This window comes from Meleagris gallopavo, chromosome 23, assembly GCF_905368555.1.
Source record: "Meleagris gallopavo chromosome 23, MGAL_WU_HG_1.1, whole genome shotgun sequence".
NCBI classification, from domain to species: Eukaryota; Metazoa; Chordata; class Aves; order Galliformes; family Phasianidae; genus Meleagris; species Meleagris gallopavo.
The window spans coordinates 6617263-6644727 of record NC_139426.1 but is presented as its reverse complement, the minus strand read 5'-3'; the positions used below and the strand labels follow the sequence as shown (position 1 = coordinate 6644727).

Below are 27465 nucleotides of genomic sequence, written 5' to 3'. Positions count from 1 at the left end.
CCGTTCAGACCTCCACCTGCAGCCATCGACTCCTCTCAAGCTCAGGAGCAGCGAGCTGCATTACAAACATGAGCGTTACAACGAGCACGTTGCTGCTGGCACCCCCAGAGCACAGCTACATCAGTGTTCTTTATCCCTGTTATCTGCTATGGGCAGACGACCTGTTACTTCGTTAAAAGCATCTGATATCTGAACTGATGATGGGAGGGAAATACTGAATAAACACCATGGTTACAACAGAGCTCCAGCTCCCACAGGAAGGAGCCAAGATAATAAAGGAGTGTGGGGATTGCCTATAACATGCCACAGATGGCACGCAGACAGTGCCTGGCGCAGCCTCCCAGGCCGTGAGGTACCAAGCAATATCTCAGTGCTGTTACAAATGCTAATTTTGCAATGGTGACATTTTTGAGGACCAGAATGAGACCACAAAACTCTTTTCACTTAAGGCAAAGAACCAGATGGTAACAAGCTTCAGCTAGTACAATCTGTTTTGGATTTAAATCAGCCACCTAAAAGTCAAGGTCTCTGTATACCAGGATCCTGAGAATTCAGCTCTCTGCACTCTTGCTTTCTGTGAGTGTATCTCGATGTTGTTACAAACAGATAAGGCATTATTAAACACAGCTGTCAATGAGGACAGCAGCTTCACAGGGAGGTCCCACCGGATGCCACAGGGCACTGGGCAGTGCCACCCAGCAGAGCGCTGATCTGCAGTGCACAGCGTGCTTGGAGCAAGACCTGAGGCTTCCGTGATTACAGATGAAACTCCCGGCCATTTGTTACAAGAGTTGCTGGTTGGTGTCACACACTGTTGTCCCATACCAGAGGAATACCTCAGCATGCACATCAGAGCCCTCACTTCAAAGCTAAAGCAGAGGAACAAGGTGTCTTGTTTGGAACACCGCTTCTCATCCATTCCCCCATTGCGTTCCTCCATCTCGCACATCAGAATCCACCACGCCTGCTCCCTGGGATCCTTCACAGCACTCCGAGGCCTTGGGGAGGAAGACTGAGCAGCCCCATCCTGATGCCCCATCTCTGCGTGCTGCCTCCTGCCTGCAGGAGCCCCTCTTCCTCCTCTCATCGCTCAGCAGACAGAGGAAAGCACTCTTCTGCTGTCTCCTTCCAAGTCCCAATCTGGTTGCTTTGGAAGATCTCTGCTTTATTGCTGTTCCCTTCGCAAGGCACGGCTACACAATAAATTACTGCAACACAGAGCCGGAGCGGGCTGCAGATTTACAGCCCCTCAGCTGCTTTGTGTTAACAGCCATGTGAACACCACACTGCACAGCCTCACATCCAGCGTGGGATCAGTGTGCTCCAGCAAGCACTACCCCGCCGTGCCCTGCGCCCTACCTGAGCCCAGCAGAACTCGCTCCGGTTGCCATGCCCAGGAAGAAACTTATCTACTGCCTTTTGCTGATTTTTCCTTTTCTCTGCATGCTGAGAAAGTCTCAGATGAATCCGAGGTGAGGGGGCAGGGCTGTGCCACTCCTCTCCTGCTGCACAGGGCCCGCTGCACAGAGCAGAGATGTGGACCAGCAGACACAGCATCTCACATCTGCAGTAGCATCACTGCAGCAACATGTGCTGCGTGCTCCCGAACACCAGCAGAGCTCGGCACATTCCAGAGCAGCGTGACTTCAAGGCCCTGGAATTTGGGAAGCAGAAGTGCTGGTCTTGCTGTGGGAGCGATTCTCAGCACTGCCAAGCTCTCCTTGTCGTGCTGCAGAACTAATTCTGAAGGGCAGCACAGTGCCAGAGGCGGGTCACTGCAGAAGTTGAACAGCAACCCTCTCTCCTGTTTGGCTATGTTAAGTGGAAAAGGCAGAAGAGTAAGCGAAAGAGACACCGAGCCACAGCAGCACACAGACATCTGTTTCTGTTCATTTAAATGGAGAAGGAAAGACAGCTACAGAAGTACAGCACCCATCTGCACCTGGCTCTTTTTCCCACAGCAGACACTAACCACCCCGTATGCTGTTGCAGCCCGTGCCACCCCAGCCGTGCTTCCCCAGGCCCAGGAACCTCTCCATGCCACGCTGGGAGCTCATCACAAATATCTGCAGAGCTACAAAGCACCCGAGTTTTGTACAGGGAGCGGTCCCTTTGCAGAGCGCTGGGCTGATGGCATCAGAGCAGCCTGGGACCACCCCAGTGACAGGAATGCTAGCACTGTGGCAAAACGGTTTTTAGATCTCAGTACCTGAAGCCCAAAAACACATACACATTTTCATCCATTGCTGCCTACACGGCCGTCCCTACCCTAAAAAGACTCAGTTTTAAGAATATTCATTAAGCCACAGGTCTGGGGAAAAAAGAATGATGCCTTAATCAGATTCTTATCCAAATGAAGTGCTCCATTGCTTACCATCTTCGTGGCTCTCAAATCAAGGACACACACATCAGGTACGACTGGAAAACGCAAAGACAACCTCTGCTCCATCAGGAGCAGTGTGGGCCGTGGAGATATGGGAGAGTTCATGAAATGCTACCTTGCCATTATAGAACTCGGGAACACACCACTCATCGGAGCCCCGTGTCAGCTCCAGGCCCTCTACCTCAAAAGGGAAACAGCAGGAGTCCAGGAGTTTGAGCAGAGAAAAAGAATCATCAGAGCACAGAAAAATGTTTGTGTGATGAGAGATTTAAGGGAGTTTTGATTGTTTACCCAAATGAAAACAAATACCTGAAGTCGTGACAGAATTCCCCCCAAAATGTGGTCTGCAAACAAGAGACTTCTACTCACCTCATTTCTTCGCAAACACAAGAAGGCATTTAGAAAAACCCAGAGGAGAAAAAAGATAGCTGCAATAAATAGGTAATGCCTCCAGCCCACACCCTGCTATGCCAGAAAATTGGTTATTTTGATATAACACTGCAACTCAACATTTGACCAGAGCTGAAGTGAGCTATAGGAGAGAACGCTAACATTTCTAGGGTTGAAGGCAAAACAACAACAACAGAAACAACAACAAAAAAAAACAGAACCACACACCACAGCCTTCAAGTTGACCCAAAGCCCTACCAGCTAAGGGCACAGACAAGCACACGCTGCTACAAACAGAAAGCACTACTGCTGCTGCTCTGCCACCAAGTCCCAGCTCTGTGCACCACTGCAGAACTGCCCCGACCTCGTGTGGCTGAGCCAGCACGCCTCATCCCCCTGCAGTCCCACCCGCAGGGCTGCCCCATGCCAGCAGGGGACACGCAGCCCCTGAATCCTGAAGAGGACGCAATTCGGGGTCCTGCTAGCAGCAGCAAGTGACACAAGCCAGCTGATGCTCATTTCCAAGAGCCAGCAGAACAGGAAACGAGTGTTTTCCTGGCTGGCCAGAGCGCTGATCTGGCACACAGCCCGCCATCTACGTATGCACTGACTCAACAGGAAAATATTAAGGGAAGAAAAAATCTTGATTAGAGTTTTCTTGTTAAGAAGCTGCCTAGAATGTCTCTTTCTTCCCCTTTTATGTGCCATGATTAGCTTCCCTCTGTTGACGATGTCTACCAGGAACAAGCTCTGTGATCCCTGACACAAGCCGGCCGGCACACGGGGTTTGCTCTGCAGCCCTGCTGTGCTCTTCAGCTCAGCCTTCAAACCAGAGACTTCCTTACCAACAGCCATGCAGCAAAAGCACAAGGCACCGCTCAGAGACTGCTGACTGACACCCGCAAGCTACTTGTGATCCTGAATAGATACTTCAGCTCTGACTTCCCACTTCATAGAAGAGGAACATTCGCACATTTTTCAAACACAACCACAGGCTTCCAGTTTTCCCACCAAGCGCCATCAGACACACATCACGAAGCTTCATCTAGAACGCAGAACATCAAGGTGAAGTGTTCCTCGCATGACCTCACTTGTTTTCACACATCTCACGGTCTGAAAGGTCAGCTGGGGTTTAATATTTCACCCAAACTGAGGAGCTGGCAGGAAGGGCAGAAGCTCGCCTCCTCCAGCACAGCCGTTACCAGCAGCTCACAGCAGCACGCAGCTGTCCCCAGCCTGTCACAGCGTGTCACCCTGCCCAGCAGCCTGCCCTCAGCAGCCAGATTGAGGTGTCTTTTCATCAGCTTTTACTGGTCACAAACAGGACAGATATGTTGAATTTGAGCAGCAAAGCCAAGAACTACACGAGAGGAAAAGAGTGTGGCTGGGAACGTGCTGCTCTGGTGCTCTTACCTGCGAGAGCCCTGGGGACGACGCGTGTCCCGGTGGCGTTGCAGCAATATTTGGGTGTCCCTTATTTATTTCATGTGCAGTGTAAGGGGATGGGGCAGGAGGACCCGGCTGTCTTGCTACTTGTGTTACCTGTGTGGAGATAAACTGTTAGTAAAACAGAACATTAGTAATTCGATCTGTAGAGATGCTGTACTCTTCTCAAGAAAGCAGCTAGCAGCACAGTATTATTATCGTTATTATTTTTAGTGAGACACCGTACAAGTCAATGCATACAGATAAGGAAAATGGGGAAGGACCAAAAACCAAGAGCACCAGCCAGAGCCACTGGGAAATGGGGAGGAACGCTGGGGCCGTGCTGTGCAGCACCCCTCTGGCTCCAGGCCGCAACCTTCCCAGCTTCCCATGACACGCTGTACCCAACCACGCTGATTCTGCATCACCAGAAAGGCAGGAGCAAAGCCCTGGCTCTCCATCTGCAGCTGAGCATTAGCACCAGGCAGCAAGGCAGCATGAGAGCAGAAGTCACAGAGTTCAACTACACGTTGAACTTTCCCAAGTCGTGCTGTTACATTCCAAATATTGATGCCTTCTTAAACATCACCTCCAACCCTGAAACAGCTGCACCATCAACAAGAACGATAATGTGCAATTTCCCAAGGCTTGGAAACAGCCCAGAACCATTCACTGCAGGGAGATTTACAGCACCCTGGTGCTCACCCTGAGGGCAGGTCAGGGATGAGCCCCCCCCAATATTACATACAGCATATTTACAGATAAACTGAAGTCAGGGTTAGATATTTGCATGGTAGCAAGCTAAAAAGCAACAAGTCCACGAGGGCACAACTTCTGTCCTGGGATGCTCAACCAGGGCTTTGCTTCACTGTTTACAGGGGACATTCTGCAACAGAAACTTGGGCTGAGATTATTAAGGAAGCAGATGTCCATAAATCCAGAGTTGAAATTATTTTCCTGAAAATAGATACAGAAAATTGCGTACTAATTTGCTAGGTAATCTGTCTTTTGTTTTTCAGAAGCATTAATCCGTGTTTTAAAGAGAGTAACAGACTATATGAGAGGTAAACTCAGGCCACAATTCTCTCTCAGGGTTTAAACCTTTTGTACTATTCTTCCCCTTCTGAGTCCACAACTTCAGGCACACAGTCACATCCAGGAAACCCTCAGGTAAGACCAGAAGGGACAGGGCACAACACAAGCATCCTGAGATGAAGCAAAAACTGACTTGGGCAGAACCTCTTTCCTTCCAGCACCCAATGTAACCACCTGACCACACAAAGACCCCCGGGATGCCCCACGGGGCAGAACAGCTCCTGAGCCCATCAGCACGTGGTGCTGGGCCTGCTCACCCAGGCAGGTGATCTCTTTTCTCCAGGATTGCCTTCAGCATTCCTTTAAGGGCACCAAAGTGGACTGGGAGTGCTCATCCCACCACAGGGATAAACCCCCGCCCAGGGCTTTTATCACAGGTGACAAGCATCTCACAGCAGGCGTAGGGCTGACTGAAGGGATCTCTCTGCTGGGAACCAGAAGGAAGGAAGCAGCTTACAAGGAAACATCCAAGACCTCACACCCAGAAGCAGCTCTTCTGGCACACCCAAGCACCTCCAAGCTCCCAGGACCAGCTGCACTCATGCCTCCTCTGTCCCCATTCAGCTCTTCCAGGACTTAATCCACATCTGCCACCTGCCAAAAGGGCTTGGGAGGAAAGCTCTCATGGAACCCAACTGATAAATGGCACTCCTTTCCCTTAAGTGGAAGGCTTCCAAATTTGTGTTTTCTAAAAGCCCAGAGACATTTCCAGCCCTGCCTTCTGCTCCTGCACCACACCAAGGAGAGGTATTTTTCACACTGAAAAGTCATTTTAGCTCATTCTTTACGGTTACTTTTACATTTTACATCAATTTACATTTTTACAGTTGCCTTTTCCCCCGCAGGCAACCGCATTATACCCTCACAAAGATCTGAAATTAAAAAAATTGGGTAGGGGGGTTCCCCTGGGCCCAGAGTGATGAGGGAAGGAGGAACCCTTGTGCAGCAGCCTGTATTCTTCTAGAAACACTTATGCTGGCTGCACAACACAGAAGGAACTCCCTGCATCCACAGCTTTCCTTCCTCTTTCCCAAATAATAAGGAGCTGCCTGGAAGCGCCTTCTTGGCATTCCAAATATGTGCACTCTCCCACCAGAAAAGCAAAGTGGTGCTTTCCCAGGGCCCTGCTGATTTAGCACAGCTTAGAAATAAAGCCGGGCTTCCAGCTATTGCCACATGGGAAAAGAAGAAATGAATCAAAGGAAGATGGTGTCGTACGTTCACAAACACTGCTGCGTTTCGGCACTGAGTCTCCTCGATGACCCAGCTTTATCAACAAGCACCAGTGAGCCAAAGCACCCACCCCAGGTTTTCACTGTGCATCACAACATTTCTCTGCAGCTCAATGCAAAGACCCAATCTCTTTGGGCTGCTCCTGTGACAGGACACGTAGCACAAGGCATGGAGCCAACCAACTGCATGCAGGACGCCTTCATCCCACCGCCACTCCGCCTCGGGACACCCACTGCTCTGCTGAATTAGGAGGAAAGGAAGGGATCCCAACTCCTGGAGATAGCATCACTGCTTACCGACTTGCATGCAAGAAACTAGGCAATTCTGGTGCTGGGAAGCACCCAGCAACACCACGCAGATACTCACAGTGCTGTACACGGCAGAGACGGTCGGCGTGAAGATCCGCTCCTCCAGGGGCTGCTGCACGGGGCCGCGGGGGATCCTGAGGGCAGCACGTTAAGGAGAGCAGCACGGGGAGGGAGGTGGGGGCAGCACTGCTTCCTCCCGCCGCCCCACGCAGAGCCACAGCCACCATCGCCCTGTTTGCACTTGCCTCCCTGTGGCAGTAAGTCCCCTCCTCGCCCACACAAGGAAGCTGCTGCCAACAGGTTTTGCGTCTCGGTGTGGAGCCAACTGCTGTAGTTCTCCCGAGTTGGAAAGGTACCGAGGGCACCCAGATGAAATAAAGGGGGAAAGGAACAAACAAATGAGCGATCCCTACTCCAAAAGGGACCGTTCCTGAGTTTGGAAAAACTGTTTCATCCTCGAGCAGGTTAGGATTTATTTTCTTATTTTAGAACTCATGTAAGCCATGGGAAAATAATCTTCTCTGAGCAGTCAGCTTGCTGCCTGCGCCCAGGGCTGGGTGGGCTGCTGCCAGGGCAGCTGCTCCCACATCATCTCTGGAAAGCGATGGTTCTCATCAGATTAAAAGGAAACCTTTAAGTCCTTCTGCTACAGGACTTGATCTGAGCACAAGACTGATGGATACAGAAGTGCCTTAAGTTCCAGTAAGCCCTAATGAGATCCAAAGGGTGGAGAAAGTGCTTATTTCCTGCACCTGGCTTCTGGCAAATGCAGGCACTGGGTGGGCAGCAGAGTGCTCCTGGGGCTCTGAAGGGATGCGATGGGCAGAGCAGGGCTCGCAGGGCTCCTATGGGATGGGCAGAGTGGTGCTCTTGGGGCTTTGATGGGATGGGAAAGGCAGAGTGGTGCTCCTGGGGCTCCTATGGGACGGGATGGGCAGAGCGGTGCTCCAGCGCCGTGAGCGAGGTGACCAGTGCAGCCTGCCCACAGCACTCTTTGCTACCAGGGGAATTCAGCCCCTATTGCTGCACACCACCCATGCTGCCATGCCACACAGACAACAAATGCACAGCACTTACAGCCAGGAGGAATTCCTCGCCAAGATCTCCTCCTGTCCAACACAAGTGAGCTCTCTGCCAGCTCCCGGGGTTAAACAACCCCACTGCATGGCCCTGCTTGTACCACAACTGTGCATTAAATAGCCAAAAATATGAGACAAAGCCATCAGGCGAGCGTACAGAGCATGGAACCACAGCAAACCCAAACCCTCAGCACCATCTGCAGCTTTCTGGTGCACAGAATAGAAGGGCCCCCAGCTGGGCAGTGCTGAGCAGCATCAGCGCTCCGTGTCTGAGGGAACTCCATCACAGGAACTTCCATCCTCAGGAAGAAGTTGTGCAAACCCTCCCAACTTTCTGCTCCAAAGCAGCTGCTCCCCGTGCCCCAGCAGAGCAGTGGCACAGCCACGTGCCTGGTTGTTTAGCAGGTACTTTAAATCAGCAAAACCCATCGAGACACCCCCAAAAATAAACAACTTTTCCTGGCACGAGCACATCAAACTGCAGTCAGAGGTTCAGAGACACAGGCAAAGACTTCTCTAAGAAGCCACGTCCTCCTCACACCCATCATTAATCCTGACATCAAGGACAGACTGCTGACTGCTCAAATAAAAGAACACATTAAAAGGTGTTTGCAAAATGGCAGCAGTGGGGTTTACAGTGGGAACACTGCCTACAACTACCAGGCTGCAAACTACAGCCCTACTGCTGCAAGCAGATGCAAACCATGCTCCGAGATTCATCACCTGCTGTACTTACTTATAACCAAAAGGATCTTCAGGCAAAAGCTACTATTAAGCTTGTTTCAATGTTTTACAGTTTGATATCAAGACCCTTACTGCAACACGTGGAGTCAACACTCCCAACTGCATTGCTATTTGTCAGGACACATAAAATGTAAGTGGATCAACAAAGTGTTTATGTAAACTGGCCTCTTAATCATCACCTTATTCTCCGTATCAAATGGTAAAACCAAATTCTCTTCACATTTTCAGTCACGGGCTATTTTACATGTGCAACAAACACCACAACGAGCAGCTCTGTGCTGCACCGGAGCACTGCCCAGGCAGCTCCCCACTGCTGCCCGGGGCTCCATCCCTCACATGGCTCCATCCCCACTCAGCACTAACAAAGCCGTGGGCTCATCTGTCCCTCTGCTAATTAAGGGTTCCTCATTAAGCACTGCTCCCATGCGCAGTCCTGATCCAGACGCTGCAAGCAGTGAGGCTGTCAGCATTTACCCAGATCACACCATGCTCCCAACCAGCACTCTCCCTGAAAATAAAAACTTGTCCTGAAATTCATCTTGAGCTTTTTACCCAACTAAGGATCATTTATCTTAGTGCTTCCTGCTACGTAACCCAGACGCTTCCTGCCCCTTCTGCCTGCCATAACATCACCTGATCTACACTGCACACATCTCTCTATCCTCCAACTTCTGTACTTTCAAGTGCCCAGTCCACCAAACCCCTCTTCCAGCACCCTTACCTGCTCTGTGCCACGCTGCCCTTCAGCCTCACCATCAGCTGATGGAATGGGGTGGGAGGAATAGAACAGCAGAACCCATCTTTGTTGCGCCAGCATCTCGTTCATTCCCCAATGCTTCCAAACAAAAATCAGCAATATTAAGGGCAGCAGCTGCAGGCAGCCACGCTGGTTACACCTGCAGACAAGCACCTAATTATCTGGAGCTCATTCCTTTCAGGCTCAGTTTTGCATCTCTAAATTATAGAGAACTGGAGACAGCTCAGCAGCATGTAAATCACCCGCAGCCCTCGCCTCACCCAGCTCTGAGCAGCCTGCTGTCAGCATGGGCACCACGGCCATGCAAACAACAGAATTCAATGCACTGCTCGCCTGACACCAGTGAGACTCTAAAGGAGATCTGCTTGTGTCTGTTTCTGTCAACCCAAGTGCCGAAAGAAATCGTATCATTGGCCTGGACAGGGCACTTCAGGTGGAAGCTCTTTGCAAGGACAGGACTGGCTCCAGCAGCGGCCCCAAGCTCTGTCCCACCACAGCTCACACTGAAGCACCTCTAAAAAGGAAGTTACCAAAGCATGGCCTGACCAGGGCTACAGGCAGCTGAAAGCTGTAAGCACCACAGATGCCCCCTGCATTGCAGCTGTGCCCTGTAACAGGCCAGCAAGAATGCAGGGTTGGAGCACGGCTCTTGCTCAGCTATGGACAACTCTTCAGTGACCAACTTGCTTGAAAGTATTTGTTCACTGGCCCATCTTCCTCTATCAAACTGCAGCTGCTGCTGTTCCTTTTTTTTTTTTTTTTAATTCACATTTTATTCTTACAATATACAGACTCTTCTAAGAGATGGAAAAGTCAATAGATTTCATCAGCTCCCTTCAGATGGAAAGTCACAGCATCATAGAGAATGTGCCAAGGGATACAGCCTTAAAATTCCATTTCATCTCAGCAGCAACATTTATGATCCATGGAGCCACAACAGTACACCTATATGGATGGTTCATGGCTACAGACCCAGGGACACCCCCCCGGCACTGCCCCAGCAGTACTGGGCCCAAAGGACAATAGATTCTGTTCTAAGCATTAAGTACCCTGGGAAAGGAATCTATAGGCACCTATGTGAGTGCTGGGGAGTGACAGATCACAGGTGGGAGCAGCTCGGGTGCTGAGGAACAAACACAGCCCTCATCCTGCTCGGTGCGGGCAGAGCAGCTATAGGAATGTGATACCACTGGGCCCTAACTTACATGCAGGGCACAATTTTAATGGACAGGACAAACAAAAGGCAGCAAAGGGAAAAAAACTAGAAGCAAGGAACCTAGGTTCTCAAAGTCATCACACCTGCCATGCTCATAGGGATGGGATGTCACCAGTGAAGTCCTCACACATCCCTGCAGAGGTGAGCCAGGAGATAATTACAGTCACTACAAAGCCACCCTCCACGTGAAACTTCTCCAGTGTAAGGCACTGGGAGCCCCTCACTCAGCAGCACCCATACACCTGCAGTGGAGAGGTGCACACAGCTCCTCGAGCACTGAAGGACAGCTCTGTAGGTCCCAGACTCCTCACTCACAAAGCTGGAGCTGCTTTGCTGCACGAAGCAATCTGGCATAGCTTGAGAAAGAATACTGTAGCAGCAGCATGTGAAAATCGGTTGCAATCTGTTCTAAATTTACACGAGGTACGATGTGTTATCACGGATGCTGGGCCCAAGCCTTCATTAGGCAGGAAGGCCCCCAGAGGCCAGAACCAGCCCTGCACTGCCCACAAAGCACAGCCTGTCTGGTGCAGCAGGGAGCTTTCCAGGGGCCCATCCACTCATCCACACGGGTACCTGCTGTATGGGGAAGCAGTGAAGCCTCTTTCACTCAGGAGCAGTTAAAGCTTCCCCAAGTTTCCAGCAGATTTAAGTGGGAGCAATTTTTCACAGATGCCCAAAGCAGCGCACACAGCTTTCAAACAGCTCTCACACCCCGTCCCTGCAGGGAGCTCTTGCTCCATAATCTTCCCTAAAGCCATATGATGAAAAGCATCCCAGTGAGGGGCAGAGCCAGAACCCCCCACATCCCAACCGCGACCCACGCCATCAGAATGCAAAGTAACGCAACCAGCACCCCGCTGCCTTGAAGCCAGGCCAGTCTCACACTAATCCAAAGCACTTCAATTAATCTTTTGTTTCAAAAATTAACTTGTAAGGACCTGTAAGTCAGAATTTTGCCAAATGAAAGTTTCTGCAGGTGCCTGTGCTGAGCTGCTCACAGCTTTTCACATGCAGAGGTCGACTGAAAACACTGATCCCCCCAAGGAGTCCAAGTAACTTCACTGTTATCTGTGGCGGGCTCACATCCCCTTCATACCACTTATTATTAACCTTCGCTGCACGGCGATCACAACCACCAGGTCTGCTGAAGGGGAAATCCAAGTGGAAATCCCCAGCGGGATCTGCAGACCAGAGCTCTGATTCATTTCCCCACACCTGCCACAGCCTGCAGCGCCAGCCCAGCCCTATCAAAGGCTTTTGCTGGTGGTTACACGGACCGTAGGGTGATTTGCACCGAACTGCTTAGAGATGCTTCTTAAAACACCGAGGAGAACCAACGGGAGCCCTTTTGATCGACTGTACCAGAAAGTGTTTCCAACACAGAAAATCCCAGGAGCGGCAGCCAGCAGCCAAGAGGAAAAAGAAACATTGAGGCTGCAGAGCAAGAATGTCAGCACCCCAGCCTGCAGCCCCTGCTCAGCGTTACTGCGAGCCATTCAGCCCACCAGGGAGACAGCCTGGTTTCCTTCAACTTCAACTGTTTTAATTTTGCATTATTTTACCTTGCATTTACCAGACCTGACTGAACCACACGCTGGATGATCAGCTCTTGTAAGTCTTTACCCCTACCAGGTATGCCATAACCTTGCTGGAGAAGGAGAGGCTCTTATAGTCAACTGAAGTTAAAAATAACAAGCACATTTTTTCCTTCTGAGGCATTCAACCCTTTTGCTGCGCACATCGGAGCAGCCCCTGTGCTCACAGCAGCCCCCATGCTCGGTTACATGAGGGTTGCTGGTGATTCACAGCAGGGCTTAGGTCTCACCTGGGGCTGAAGTAATGCCCTCAAACAGGGATGGCTGAGCTGCTCTTTCTTTGGGAAGATGTGGATGGATGGCAGTGGAGGAATATAAGAAGCAGGCATTCATGATATTTTTCAAGAGACAAAGCAAACTGGGGTCCTGGCTGCTGGAAAAGTTTTTCAAATCCAATGGTTATTTGGCAAAAGGAGTGACAGAACCTCCTGAATCTGATCTGTGGGGCTTGAATGTTGGTGCAGGGCTGTGCCAAACCACCCACGTCCCCACACAAAGCTCCTGCTTCCAGGAAGGTTCCTATTTTCAAAGAAATCTCAGAGAGGCTGTGGATGCTCCACCCCTGGAGGTGTTTAAGGCCGTGCTGGATGGGGCCCTGGGCAATCTGGTCAAGTACTTCATCTAGTGGCTGGCAGCCCTGCCTGTGGCAGAGCCTAGGAACTTGATGATCCTTGAGGATCCAACCCAAGCCATTCCATGATTCTACAAAAAAAAAAAAAAGCAGATTTCAAGAGGACAGACACTTGAGATGGAAGAGCCTGCATGAAAAGCAGTACTCCAGTAGCCACTGTTAACACTGAAGATACAAAAAGAGCAGCAGTGAAAGGGGCACCCAAGGTCAAAACGTAGGCCAGGGCTCTTCAGCCCAAGATTCTGCTTACAAGAGCCTTCCATTGAGGCCTGCAGGAGAACACAGCAGCTGCACAAGGTGAGCAGGGATCTCACAGTGAGCACACCAAAAGGCACAGAGGGTTGGGACAATGCACCCCAATACAAACCCTCTGCCACTGCATTTCAATGGCTGAAGATGCAAGGAAAACTGTCCTCTTATTATCAGTTGAGAAAATTCAGCACCAAATTAATTAAAAGTGGAAAGGACAGTTTACTGCTGTCTCACAGACACATTCCATACCTTTAAGCACGGAGAAGACCCCACAGCCTTCACATTTATTTCTCCCTCGATCTGTGAGAGCCTGAATTTATTTATTAGCCTTCCAGACATCGGGCAAGGCTCATCTCTTCGTACGGGGAGGAATTCAGATGGCCGTTTATTTAACATTCAGACTCCCCCTATAGGGCTACTCTGCCACACAGCTATGTCACCCCAGGCACGCACTTATAAAAGCTGAAAAAAAAATAATAAAGGAACAACTGAAAAACCAGAACCAGACCCTCTGACAAGAAACACAGAACTTAAGACAACATTTACCAGGGCACGAGGAGCGTTCACAGCATGCAGCTGAGCACACCAAAGCTATCCCTGGCTACAGGAACTCCTTTTGAGTAATTAACGAAATAGTAGAACTGGGGGGGGGGGGGGGGGCACAGGGCTAAGGAAACCTTCCAAGCAAGGATCTACATTTGCAGTAATGCTGAGAGCTTCCTCTCAGGAGCGATGGCATCCACCAGATCCACCTTTTCCTGTGCAAAGGACTTCCAAGTCTGTTCTATCTCATTTAACTGAGTGGCGTCATGAGGTATTGCCTCGCTCACGTGATCCTTTAAAAGGTGCAGAAATACAGTCACACTTATTGCTCCGAGTGCCACAACTTATGCTCTCACTGAGTGGAAGACAACGCAGCTTTTCGTTCCATTAAACAGCAGCTTAGAGTGTCAAAAATGCAACTATTTGGTGAAAAAAAGAGATGTGCTGAGATGTCCAAAGCATATGGCAGCCTTTGAGGGCACTGTGACACAGCACTGAGGGTAGGAGCTCATTGCTACCACCAACCCCATCACCTCCCGGTGTGTCTCCGACAACACCCCTGGTGTGGGGGCATGCTCCCCCAGCGATGGTCTGCAATGGAGAAGGAACAACCCTAACATCATCATGCACTTCCCTCTTGGATGCATTCACCTTTATTTCTGCATGCCTGCTCTGCATCAGCCCTTTCAATCAGCTGCTTCCTAACATTTTATTTCCAGGAATTAATTCCCATACTGATATTTCAGAACAATTAGAAAGCACCTTCCAGCAGCCTTCAGATTTACTAGCACAGACACAGACAAGTAGCTTGGTTTTCGCTCATCTCTACCTGCTGGCACACATCCTCCACTCACAAAACAAAGCCACACGTTGCATCCACTTGGGAAGACGCTGAATGAATTTACAACTCATGAACAACGCTCTCTAAGCGCCTAACAGCCACTTAGCAGAACCAGCTGTGCCAGTAAGAGCCTTCCTCTCCCACTGCCAGACCAGAACTAACCAGGAGAACATGGAGACAGACCCAGCGGTGGGGGGAGGCCAGTGAGCAGCCCCACAGCTCTCAGCCACGTCCTGCTCCATGGGGATATGCCTGCAGCACACACTGCTCTCTGTGGAGCAGAGCAGGGTGGGATGGCCCGCTCCCTCTCATCTCTCTGCAAGTTTTCCTGCAAACTGAGCAAACAAAATGAACGCAGAAATATCATCGTGGCTCCTGAAATGTATTAACAATGAGAGCGAGGGCTGCTGAAAGAGAAAGCGGGGACTGAAAGTATTAACAAAAGCCCACAGCACACTGGCTGTGGCTAAAGCTAGGGCCTGAAAGACTTCTTTGTTACCCGGTCAATGCAAGCCTATTCAGTGGCCCAATATATAGCAGAAAGAAAGCGAGGGTGGGAGGAAGAAGGGTACTGTCTCTTCAGGGGACGTCTCCTCAGCTGCCAGGCTGCGAGGGGAGCAGGCTGCTCCAACACAGGGAGTCCTGAGCAGCCCAGCACCACCCGCTCACCAGCAGGGCTGCAGGGGCTCCATGTGGGTCCTGGCGTGCCGTGCAGCCCATCGTGCACCTTCAGCTGCTCGGGGAGCTGCAGAAAGGCTCTGCGGGAAGAAACCAGCGCACACTGCCTGGCAAACCCTGTCTCTTTCTGCACCAATTGATGCTGCTGCACTGGAGCGCGCGCACGCTTCGCTCCTAGGGACTCCACAGCTATTTTTGGAGTTGGCCAACAGGCAAGAAATTTCTCTATAAAAACAAGCAAATTAATTTCACTGCCTTTATGGCAAGGGCTTAAGTGCAATCGCAGCAATAACTTCTGCAAGAGCAGCTTGTAAAGATAAAACTTTTTTCCCTGTGCCTTAGCTGAACTAAAAGGGAGCGAAACTCCGCGGTTACCCCGGTTTTAATTAAATTTGATTGATAGCCCATTACATGAGCACGCACAAAGCCACAGTTTGCACAGGATGCCGTTTCCTTTCAGGTCTTTCAATACAGAAAGGACTCCCGTTCTCAACTGCTACGATACAGATCTTTTTGGAAGCGCTGATCTGTTGGAGTGCTGCAAAGCAGGGAGGGCCTCATTAAGGGCAGTGCGGTGCTGCGGACATCCCCGTGCTCCGGGCACAAACCCTCTTTGTTTCTCTGCAGGTGGAGAGGGACGGGATGTGGGGAAGAGGAACTTAAAGAAAAAGCTTCCAAAGCAAAGCCTCTCACGCTGCACGCAGTACCTGTGGTTGCTCAGAACGGGGTTTTCCAGCGTGCTCTTATGTCACCTCATTTCTCCTTTATTAACACTTGTGTGCTACACACTCAGCTCCAGGAGCAACTTCAATCGAACCCCTTCACTGCAAAGCTGTACTGCTGCTACCACAGACACACGAGCACCAGGAAGGTCCACAGGGCAGCACACTCTGCCTTCAGGTGAAAGTGTATTTGTTCCGCTTATTTTGGCTTCGTACAGCCCAGAAATACCAACTGAAGCCAACACGCTTTTTGAGCTGCGGTAACGAAATGCCAGCATTCAGGTATCAAACAGGATGAGAACAGAGGCTGCAGCGCAGCGTTCTGTGTACAGCCCAGCCAGGGCAGCAGGGACAAACAGCACAGCAAGGAGATGTGAGCCAAGAAAGTCTCTTCAAAGCATGGTCAGTAACAGTCTCCTGCTTCTACATCCCTTGCTTTTACTGAACTGCGAACCATAAGGGGCAAAGAGCTTTTAACCACCTCATTCATCCCTACTCAGTCATGTTTTGCAGCTGCCTCAGCCCGCTTTGAGATGGGAAGTCCTGCTGTCCCCCGCTGCCAGCCAAGGCAGCACAGACACCGTGCAGACACCCCTCCCCTGGACAGGAACAGGATCTCAGCCTAATCCAGCTGATGGCTAAAGAACTCTTCAATTCAGAGCCCCATGTGGTTAACTCCACACAAGCTTCAGCCTTCTTCTGCCCAGGCAGACATGGATGTTCCTAAGGGGAAGCTGGTATTACCACTAGACAAGTGATGCTATGAGGAGCATCTGCCAGGCACACGCGCTGCCCTTTGCTATCTGTGCAGCAACCGCTCCTGGATTGGCGCAAGGACCATTTTGCTGCACTTCCCATATTCTTAAAGGGAAGTTCCCAAGTCCTGGCTCTCTCTCCAGGCTCAGGGCACACCAGCAAAGCAAGGAAGCTCCTCTCCAGCTCTCACCAACCTCCCATACAGCCGTACCACAGCCACTGCAGGCTGGAGCAGCTCCGTGCTGTCACAGGGCAGTCGGCTCAGTCCACTCTGGAGTGACAGCACAGATATCCTGGGGAGCAGCACACAGAGATCCCTGCCTGGAAGTTTGTTGGATCCCAGGAGCAAAAGTCAGTTGCAACTCCGTTATTCAAATCTTGATTAAATCTTGCATTGAGGATATTTCTTAATCAACATGCCTCAAGTGACTACTTGAAGGCTAATCCCTCAAAACCTTCATTCAGGGTAGTGAAGATTCTTCTGTAGCTTTAACACACCAAGGAGCAGGTAGAACATGAAAATGATTATCCACGAAGCTTGTTCCTTCCGGAAATACTTGGCAGAGCATTGGATTTTTTTTTTTTTTTGTCCGTTTCATATAAACACGACGTAAAATGAAGTTGTAACAGCCTCAAAATGCCCTTCGGCATCTAAAAACGAACCAGGCTGGGAGGCAAGAAACCACCACTCATGAGGTGCTCCTCAGCATGGTGCAGCAAGAGAAGGTCCTCTTCAGACTGCTAACTGCATTTATTTTTGCAATTAGCTACAAAGAAGGAAAAAAGAAAAAAAAAAACCACGAACACATTGCCTGGAAGAGCGAGCTACCTTTGCACTGCTTTCCTCTCCAAGGCCCTTCTAGACCAGCTTCTGGCTACCAAGCATCGGGTAACCGCTGAGCCGTGGTTATGGACGGGCTGAGCAGGGAGGTGGCACGCTGGCACCAAACCCCCCAAGCACACACATCAGAGGTGACTGCACACTGGAACCTGTCCCTGAGACCATGAAAGTGAAGAGGCTGCCAAAATAAGGCTCCCAGCTGATAACCACAGTCTCCGCCAAGCTAACCACACCCCGCAGCTTTGCCAGCACGAAAACCATCAGATTCCTCCTCAAACAGCTTCAGTGAAGCAATTCTTGCTTACACCATTCAGATGAGACTGAATGGTAGGGGTGGGAGAAGGAAATATGGGCAGGGAAAAGTTTCCTGGATCACTTAATCAAAGCGACTGACTGCAGCCAGCCATGGGGAAGATGGAAATGCGGCCGGCCCATCGCTCCCAGTGAGCACAGAGGAGCCCTGAGTGAAGAAACCATCACTTGGGAGAGTGGGATGGAAGGGAAGAGAGCAATCTTTCATAGGAAAGAAGCACTTAAGAGAAGCTTCGCACCCACAGACGTCCCAAGCGGCAGCCAAGCACGAGCTGGGGTGACACAGGCCAACGTGGCACAAAGCAGCGCCAGAGCCAGCACGTGAGGAACACCATGGTTCCCTTCCTCACATCCCCTGGGACGGCACCACGCAGCCTGCAGCAAGAACAGGTTGCGATTGTTTGCTCCGTGCTTTGCTTTTTTTTTTTTTTTTTTTCTTTTTTTCTTTTTTCCCCTCTTTCAGAACAGTTACTTAATGCACATAGTTATTTCTATACTGAGTTCTTACTGCAGACACACAGCTTGCTGAGAACACTGGAGTTCAAGCAGAGAAAGCAGAGGGCCAGGTGACAGCCAGGTGAACAGCACAGAGCAGCAGGCTCTGCTTGTCCCAAATCAAAGCAGGGCAGGGACTGGGGCATGAAGGGCAATACTAAGCTGGACAAAAAGATACAACACAGTGCTTTTCCAGTGGGAAATTATTAGATACCCCGGGAGAAAAAGAAAACAAGACCAAAACCCCCACCTCTTCAGTTTCAGCAGACCAACCCTCCTTTGGCCAAACTGCTGCTCAGCCACCAGCTTACAGCCTACCACAGCCTTCAGTGTCGGTATCAGCCCGCCTCCCCAGCACCAGACTCACCAAGTGAAGCCATCCATCTCCAGCTCCCCTCCAGCACAGCAATTACCTGCATCTGAGGCATGTTGTTACAAGATCAGAAGGGGAGAAAAGTTCCTAAGCCAGACTCCAGCACTGCAGCAGCGTTCATCCGCAGCGATTTTCACCTGCGAGCCCAGATTTCAGCACTGCCTGCTGCCATTTACTAAAACACAGCTTGCCCATTTTTACCCTCCTGGGCGTTTCATTCACACAGAACTGCCCCCAGCCCACCCACCGCCTCCCTCATGCCCTACGAATGCAGATCAGCTGCTCCAGCTGCCAAGGCCACTGCACAGATATGCCTCTTTGCTTTATGGGGATGGCCACTGGGACTCACCAGCCTCGCAGTGTGCCCCATTCTCCAGGCTGTGCTTCCTACCACATCTCTAATACTTCACACTGCAACTTCATGGGAAAATGTAACACCCGGCTGGTCAGTGTGTCAAGAACCATCGTGGTGACAGTGGCGTTGTCACACAGACCGACTGTCGTCCCAAGAACTCCCCAGGTACGTTCCTAGTGAGCAGGAACGCACATTTCAGCTCCCAGCTTCCTAGCGCCTCGCCATTCCCCTCCAGAATCTTTATTTCAGTGGTTTATCAAAATGAAATGAAACTGTAAGTACGCTCTTGCACGTGCAGAGCTTATGATTTCTCTCAGGTTCAAATCCCAGGTCATACAAAAGGCAGTTCCGGAAGCACAGCTCCCAGGGATGGCAGAGCAATGCCTCACACCCCGCTGCAGAGCCACAGCACAAAGCAGCCTGGCTGGACAGGAGCTCCAGGCCTCTGCAATCCAGTGCTCTGCACGTCCTCTTCTTCACACACGGGCTCTCGGTAGCACGCTTTCTGCACACCTCCATAGGGTGCTTGACAAGAAAGAGCCACAGCAGCAATGCATTTATCGCAGCAGAATCTGAAGAAGAGCAGAAGAGAGTTCCATGGCATTTCTCACGTACAAAGCGAGTTTTGCTTGCAGTGGCCCCACATGGATACCAAGGAAAATTTCCACACACACATCTCTGCTGTGTGAAGCAGCTCTGCTGTGACACTCCAATCCAAAATGATGCGCAGCGGGAGGCAGCCAAGATGTATGGACACGATGTGCCATCCCATGGAAGGAAGCTCAGGACCCATCCATACCTTCTGCCTGCTCAGACTTCTCTGCATGCAGGAGATATTAAGACAAATACTCAGGTGCAGGGAGGAGAGGAAGAAAAGGGTTTGCTTCCATCTGGTAGCACCGAGCTTTGTGTTGGACACTTCAGAACAGGAGGGGACCAAAGCAAACACCCAGGCTGTCCGTGGTGCAGAGCAGAGAGGAGCTGGGCAGCCTCTCATCGCTCCTCCAGCCGGCAGCCAGCTCCAAAGGCGTACCAGCACCGCCCTGCAGCTCCAGCTGGCAGCAGCCCTGGCACTGCTCCTCCTGCCCCACAGCGCGGATGTTCGGAAGTCCCCACCCTGATGGCAGACTCTGGGGCTGTGGCACGAGCAGGACACAGTTATACAATGCATTGTTCCATCGAACCACGCTTCTGCTTTTTACTGTGCAATGCAGGAACATTTGCGACCTACCCCCAGCAAGCATGACAGATCTCTGATGTCCTCTATTCGTCAACAAAAGCACATCACATTGAGGAGGGAGCTACATCTTAAGGAAGAGCAGCCCAAGCTCCTCCTCTCAGGAAGCGTTTCAGCCTTCTGGAAGCAGAGCTCAGCAGGCTGCCCTGAGCCCTTCCCAAGCCTCGCGCATTTTGGCTCAGCCAGGACAATGCCAACTCCTCAATGGAAACAGAGAGCCATCCCTGCTTTCGGCACATCCAGCACAGCTGGAGGCAGCCCTACCCTGTCAGCAGAGCTCTGCTTCCTTCAACAGGCGCTCCCCATGCTGGCTAACGCCATCTGCAATGACCCAGGGCCCGGTGACTCAGGCTACTGTACCTCTCCTCACCATTAACTCATTAAGGCACACACGCTTTACTAGAAAGCTTTCACTGACTATTTCCACTGCTGACATTCAGGACATTAAATAACACATTCTGGACAGAGGTCTCCTCCATAAAATTCACATGTTTTTAGTCTGCCAGGATCGGAATTTGGTGACAGCACAATTCATTCATTTATTTAACGATCTTAATGTCAGTCTGAGTAGATAAAGTGTGCTTTGGCTTCAGCAAGAGACGGGGACGGTGCCAAGCACCAGCAGCAATGGTTTCTGATAGGCCTGCAGCACCAGGTGCCACTGCCCTGCAGCACAGCTGGATCCCACGTTTTGGGGGCAGAATGGGAATCCTGCACAGCCAAACTCAGTGTGCAAACTCAAAACCAAACACTTAAAAATGAAGCAGTTCAGTTGTGCAGGTGGACTTCTGTGGTTTGTGTTGTGGTGTTGGTTTGTTTTCTTTTAATTAAGAAAAGGGTTTTGGAATTGTAATCAATACAATTAAGTTGAGGAGTTAAAGCTCACAGAGCATCCTGCAAGATTACACTTGGCAATATTTGCATATCAACAAAAACTGCATCCTTTTTCTTTTCGAAAGAAGACATAAAAGCACTTGGAAATCTACCTTAAAACACCTTCGCTGAAGGAAACACACAGCCTGAGTTGCAGACAGGTTGACAGGCGAATTATTTGCATTTTACAGCTCCAGAATACAAAACGCAGAGCCCTGAAAAGTAAAGCATTTGAAGACAGACCATTCAGTAACCAGTATTTCTATTTGTGTCAGTATTGGAAGGAGAGATGCCACAAACTGAAGTTCACCATGCATCCTACAGCAAGCCAAATGCCTCAGCAGCTCAGCAAGCACAGACAGGAGCACGTCCTACACCAACCTTACAAGGCTGAAATGGGCATCCATCGGCCGCTCCCAAAACTGCTCTCCCAACACACTCCTGACCTGACCACGGATTTCACATCAGAAGTCACAACTAACATGCTTTAAGGCTTTTTGATTTCAGCCACCAGAAGCACAGGCGTTTAAATCAAGCTCCTGGTAATTCAGTAACTCACACATCATCGGTCTCAGGTGTAAATCAAACTGAAACGAAAACGAATAGGGAATCATTATTTGGCAACCTGAGAAAGAACCAGCACAACATGCAGCAGCTTCCACCTCACAAAGGCTTTACAGCCCAGGAAAACTTGCATTATTTAAGATGTTCAACAGTGTGAGCTCTTCTCGCTCCTCTTCAACACTTCCCCAATGGTTTTGGAGGATGCTCCTGGCACCGGGCAAGGATCAAAGATGTGCTTCTCTGTCAAGAAGTGCAGTCTGGAATCCACTTTGCTTTTCCTCGGTTGTGTTTAGAGTTCTAGAAATATGTCAGCTCACACCCAGATAAAGGACACACAGAGGCCTTACAACCAACAGCAGAAATGAATTACTTTGGTGGTGAGGTTGACTTTGATCTGACACAACCTAGGGAAGCCCCGGGGCCTTGCTCTGTGTAGGAAAGCAGTCCATTTCTGGCCATCTCAGATGACTGAAGAGTAAAGCAGAGGTAAAAACAACTTTTAAGGTACAGTAAGAATAGAGAACATGTAATTTTCCTTCCAGGAAGGAAGGAAGCGCTGTCCCATTAACCCAGTTACGTGCCCGGCAGCACTTTGACTCAAGTCCCATCAGCAACAGTGGGCCACCACCTGCTATGAGGAGAGAGCATGCCCCGGGACACCTCCCAGAGTCACACAACACAACGCAAGGATCACACATACCCAAAAATACCACTAGCCTAGGAGCTCATTCCGCTCTCCTCCCTTTGATTCTTTCCTTTTAAGAACCCATCCTATTTTCTCCTTCCAGCTGTCCCACATCATCATTTCCTATTTGGGAGGCAAAACCGAGTCCACAGCCCGGGAAGGAAAACTGTGCCTAGGAGAAGTTCTTGGAAATACCGCAAAGTGCAAACATGAATGGTGAGAAGTCGCACCAACCTTCAGGATGGGAAAACAAGCTCCTGGCTCGCACAGAGCGCGGCACCTCGAGCCCCGCAGCAAACACCGGCACCCTCCTGTTCATTCAGTGCAGAAAAGCCTGTGCAATTACAAGCAGACATCCAGTCACAGACGCAGCTTCCCATTAAAGAAACGCCTGTAAAGCAGTGATACTACCCACCTCTAATTCCTTGGAGTGAAAATTCCAGCAACTCTAATCATATTAGAGGATTTACGCACAACTAAACTTGACAGTTGACTAGCCCTGAAAATGCTGGATTAGAGAGAAAAAGAAAATATAGGTTATCTGTAAAGAGAGGCCTTCACTGCTAACTCTTACCATGAAACAAAACCAGAGCAAATGCACAAACTCCACACAGCCCAGCACGAGCTGCTGACATGAAAGAGTCTTTCAGGCCCGACACAACAACAGCCACAGCCCGCACACACAGGTGGGCACCCTACTTCCCAACACTGAGCAGAGCACTTCATACTTCCAGGTCTCCCACCACTCCCCAGTCAACTTCTTATCATGGATAGAAATAAAACCCGCGTTCCAAAAATCGGTACTGCACACCAAAATATATACCTGTGAGTAAAGCAACCTTGTCCTGCAGACTTCTGCCACAGAACACACACCGGCACGTCTCCAGACATGAGAAGAAAACAAGCTGTTGCAAATCCCATTTTTGGAAGAATGGCTTTCTCCAAGACATTTCACCACAAAATCTTATAAAGCCACTAAAGTGACACATCTGCGCTATAACATGATTAGCTTTTGTCATTAAATAAATTAAAGCTATTTCTGCTCGAGAGAACTCCGAGATGTGCCAAGGCTGTGGAATATCAGCATGGGAGACGGACGAGGTCTAAAAGCACTTAATTGTTGGCAATATGCTTGCATCCTGTGCCTGCTCATCCTCTGCAGAGCAGTTCCTCCACTTGCTGTGTTTTCAGAGGATGCTCTCCTATCGCATGCCCTCCTAAGAACGAAGATGGGTTGATGGTTGGACTATGGGGAGACTGTTGGATTAGGTGATGATAGTGGTCTTTTCCAATCTTAACAACTCTTTGGCCTTCAAGGCTTCAGATATATTTAAAACTGAAACATCTCAGAGGCAATGAAGCTGTCCCTTGTGTCCCTTCGCTCAGCCAAGACTTCAGAAAGCCCCTGAGCTCAAGCTTCGTACTGCCAGTAAGAAGTGAGGAGAACCCCCGAGCTCACCTCAGTCCTCCCCTCCTACCCACCTCTCTCCTTTTACAACCTGCACTCCAAACACCCTTATCCCAAAGCTCCAGTTGGATCCTTAATGTGTCCCATCCCCATCCCGCGTTGCCATGGTTCTCCTTCACTTCTGCACACATCTCCTGACACAGCCATCACAGGAGCAGCTGCTGAGAGGGCCTGAGCATAGCCAGGGCACCTTGCAGGTACAGGAGCACACGTTGAGTTACCCAGGAATACCTGCAAAACCAGGGCTTCCATGCACAGAAACGTAGTGCACACACACAGACAACAAAAGCTACAAATGCCAGCCCTTCCTTTCTGCTTCTCAGAATGGAATTGAAGCAGGAGGGCTGTAAGGAAAGAGAAAGACTTTTAAACATCAGCTCTGAGCGTGGCACACACCAATCTGTTTGCCTTCCACAGCGCAGCATTTGCTTGTGTCTGGGCTGGGAAGACACTGGTGACCTAATTATATTGATCCACCACATTTATTCACAGTATGAGGACTTTCTGAAGAGCAAATGGTTGTGACACACAAAAAAAGTACCTTTGGAAGTGCATAAGTGGGAGCATGGAGGGAAGGGAAGAAGTGCTGTGCACTGAACACACAGCAACTTGACAAACACAAAGGGCTGCAGGGAGCAGGCAGCCCACAGCACACCTTCTGGGCTCTGCGCTTTGCAGAGGAAGCCTTGCTGCAGAACAACTGCACACAAACCTGCTCCTCGGGGACAGCCTGACAGCAAGCAAAGACGGACAGAGCTAAGGTTTGATAAAAGCATCCCCAAAGTGTCATTTCACAGCAACACAGACCCACCCCATCCATCCCATGCGGGCTGCAGGGCTCACACCAACAGCCAGGCACCGCTCCTGCCCACAGCCAGGCCTGGCCACCGCTAAAGCCATGATGCCAGCCTAACTTACCCCTAAATAGAAAACTGCATTTCTTGAAGCCACTGTGCTACAGCAACGTATCAAAGCACGGTCGTATCCTGCAGCAATCCTGCTGCCTTCCCATCCAGCACGTAACAGAACAGAACTCCTGTCAGAACATCGCTCTTCTCCATGTCCACCACCCTCCAGCTTCACTTTTCAAGAAATCTCTTTTTAAAATCTCATCCCCCTAAGTTTTTCTTTCCGCTCGTTACTCACACAAACGCACACAAAGTAAGAAAACCTCTTTCCCTTACGGCTTTCTCCCCCCCCGATTCTGCTTTTCCTATCATACATACAGCCCTTTAATTCCATGTGACGCTGAAACCACATGCTTCCAAAGACACAAAGTTCACCACGTGCAAACAGCTGTAGTTTAAAAAGCCCGAGCCAGCACCTCCATCTATCTGCCTAGACACATAACCTTCATTTGTGATGGCTCATATCAGCCAACAGCCCCCATGCTGCAGTGCAGAGAAGCACAGCCCGGCCGTGAGTGCAGAACTGCACCTCCAGATCATCTGCCGTGGGGTAACTGCCTCAACAGTGGCACCAAAACAGAAAAAAAAACAAATGGAGCTAAAAATAAGGCTGAACTCAGGTGACCCTCTGCACTTCGGTAAAGCTCCAGTGAACTACGCTCCGGAAGCCTCACTTGGGAGCAGCATTGATGAAAAGGTAACAGCTTTTGTTTACCAACTGGAAGCACACACAAACTTTCAACCCAGGGAAAAGTAGTTGCAGTATGGGAACGTGGCTCACTGGGAAGGCACCAGCTTTGTGTCTGTGACAAGGGCAGGTTATCAGGTCAGAAATGCTACTGCTATCTCACCTATGGCACAACCTTCAGTCCACCCAGCACTTCTCCACTGCTTCAGGGACACGCCTTCCCTCTGTGCTGCTTCCCACAGACCTGAAAGGGAAGCAAGCTGGGCTTCTTCCCCCCCACACACACACATCTCTGACAAAGCTCACTCCAAGGCAGCGTAACCTGCCCTGCCCATAACAGACCACCACCAAGCCCAGAGAAGCATCCAAACTCCTCACAGCTCTTTGAGCAATGAGCAGATATGTGTGCTTTGGGAGAGCAGCACGCTCCAAGTCCCAAGGCACCCAGCAGCACCCACCACGCTGGGAGGGTACCTTTGGAGCAGCCATAACGCCTGCACCCAAACTGAGCAGCCTCCCCTGCAGAGCTTTCGCTCACCAAACGCTGCTGATGGCAGTGACAGCAGCTCCGCACTGCTTTCCCCACGAAAGCCCACGTTGGGATCCCAGCAGCACGCTGGGAGCACAGCACAGCCCTCCAGCACAGCCTCGCTCCTTCCCAGCTCTCACCTGACCCAAACACTCTGTAGCGCCAGCAGCCCCGTGACTTCAGCAGTGTTATTTGTGGTCAGGCCCGGCCGGAAGCTCACCAAAACAATGGATCTGAACCGATCACAGCAGGGCTCTGCTTTACCACCTCAAAACTGAAAGTGAGAGCAATGGAACGCTTCCACGCAGGGAACACGCTGAGCACACACATCCCACGGCTCCACAGCTCCCATGGAAGTCAACCCACAGCAGCAGTCGTGCACACTGCGGCCCAAACCGGGCTCACCCACCGCACCGACCCCCCAGCTATTGGGCAGGGGGCGGCGAGGGCTGACAGCAGAGCCCCACAGTGCTGCTGACCCCAAGGGCTTCTCCCAGAGCCCCTCACGCCCCCAAGAAGGGCCTCAGCCTCTTTATGGCAAGTTAGAACATGGCTTCTCCCCCACCAATACCACGGGTGTTGGGGAACCCCTCGGCGCAGCCCCAAGCTGGCAGCAGGGCCGTGCCCCCACCACAACACAACGCAGCACCGCAGCACTCACCTGAAGCGCAGCTTTCAATTAAAAGTTCACCGGGGGAGGGAGGGGGGAAGGAACAACACACATACACATACACACAGAGCCCCCCCACAACACACAGAGCCCCAACCCCGGGGGCGGCCCCTCACCCCCCCAGCAGGTGCACCCCCTCCCCCAACACACACACACACACACAACCGGCAGCCCCCAGCGCTGAGCCCCCACCCCGCAGCCCCCCGTGCCCGCTCCCCGCCCCCCACCCGCTCAGCGGAGGGCAGCGCCGGTCTCCCCCTCCCACCCCGATCCGCCCGGGGCAAAGGATACTGCTGGGGCGCCGCGGGCGGCAGGGCCCTGATGGCGGGGTGAGGCGCGGGCGCCGCCGCCGGGTGAGGGGGAGCCGGGGGGGGAGGCGGCCCCGCCGCCGCCGCCGCCGCCGCCCCGCTCCCGGGGCCGGGCCCCGCCGCCGCCGCCGCCGCCGCGCCGGGTTTCAAAGCCGCCTTCTGCGGTAAACTCATCGCCGAGCGGAGCCACCACCCCCCAACGGGGAGCGGGGCCGGGGCCGGGGGGGAGCCGGGCCGCGGGAGCGGGCAGCGGGCCGGGGGCCGGGGCGGCGGCCGGGGCAGCGCGGCGGGCCGGCACCGGCGCCGGTCTCCGTGACAACGCGGCTCCCGAGGGCTCGGCGCGGGGAGGGGACGGCGCGGGGCCGGCGGGGAGGGGGGAGGGGGGGCGGCTCAGGCCGCGATGCTCATGGGCCGCCGGCGGCGGGGGATCTCGGTGCCCCTCCCCGGGGGCGGCGGCGCCCTTCGCGGCGGCGGCTCTCGGGCGATGCCGGCGGATTTTCCTCACTGA

General features: G+C 51.5%; 1 protein-coding gene across 14 annotated transcripts in view; it reads right to left on the bottom strand.

Annotated features, from left to right (window-relative positions):
- The window catches only part of EIF4G3 (eukaryotic translation initiation factor 4 gamma 3), a 91558-nt gene extending 64278 nt beyond the window's left edge, over positions 1 to 27280 (bottom strand). For 10 of the 14 annotated variants that reach the window (XM_085242098.1, XM_085242102.1, XM_085242107.1 and 7 more), the window contains exons 1-3: positions 26941 to 27280; positions 6893 to 6968; positions 4187 to 4330 (exon numbers count right to left, since the gene is read on the bottom strand). In XM_085242098.1, coding sequence (XP_085098224.1) covers positions 4187 to 4330; positions 6893 to 6968; positions 26941 to 27131 — 411 coding nt within the window. In that variant the 5' untranslated portion in view covers positions 27132 to 27280. The remainder of the gene's footprint in view (positions 1 to 4186; positions 4331 to 6892; positions 6969 to 26940) is intronic. The other 4 variants (XM_085242101.1, XM_085242110.1, XM_085242108.1 and 1 more) reach the window with 2 other exon arrangements.
- Between the last annotated feature and the right edge of the window lie 185 nt (positions 27281 to 27465).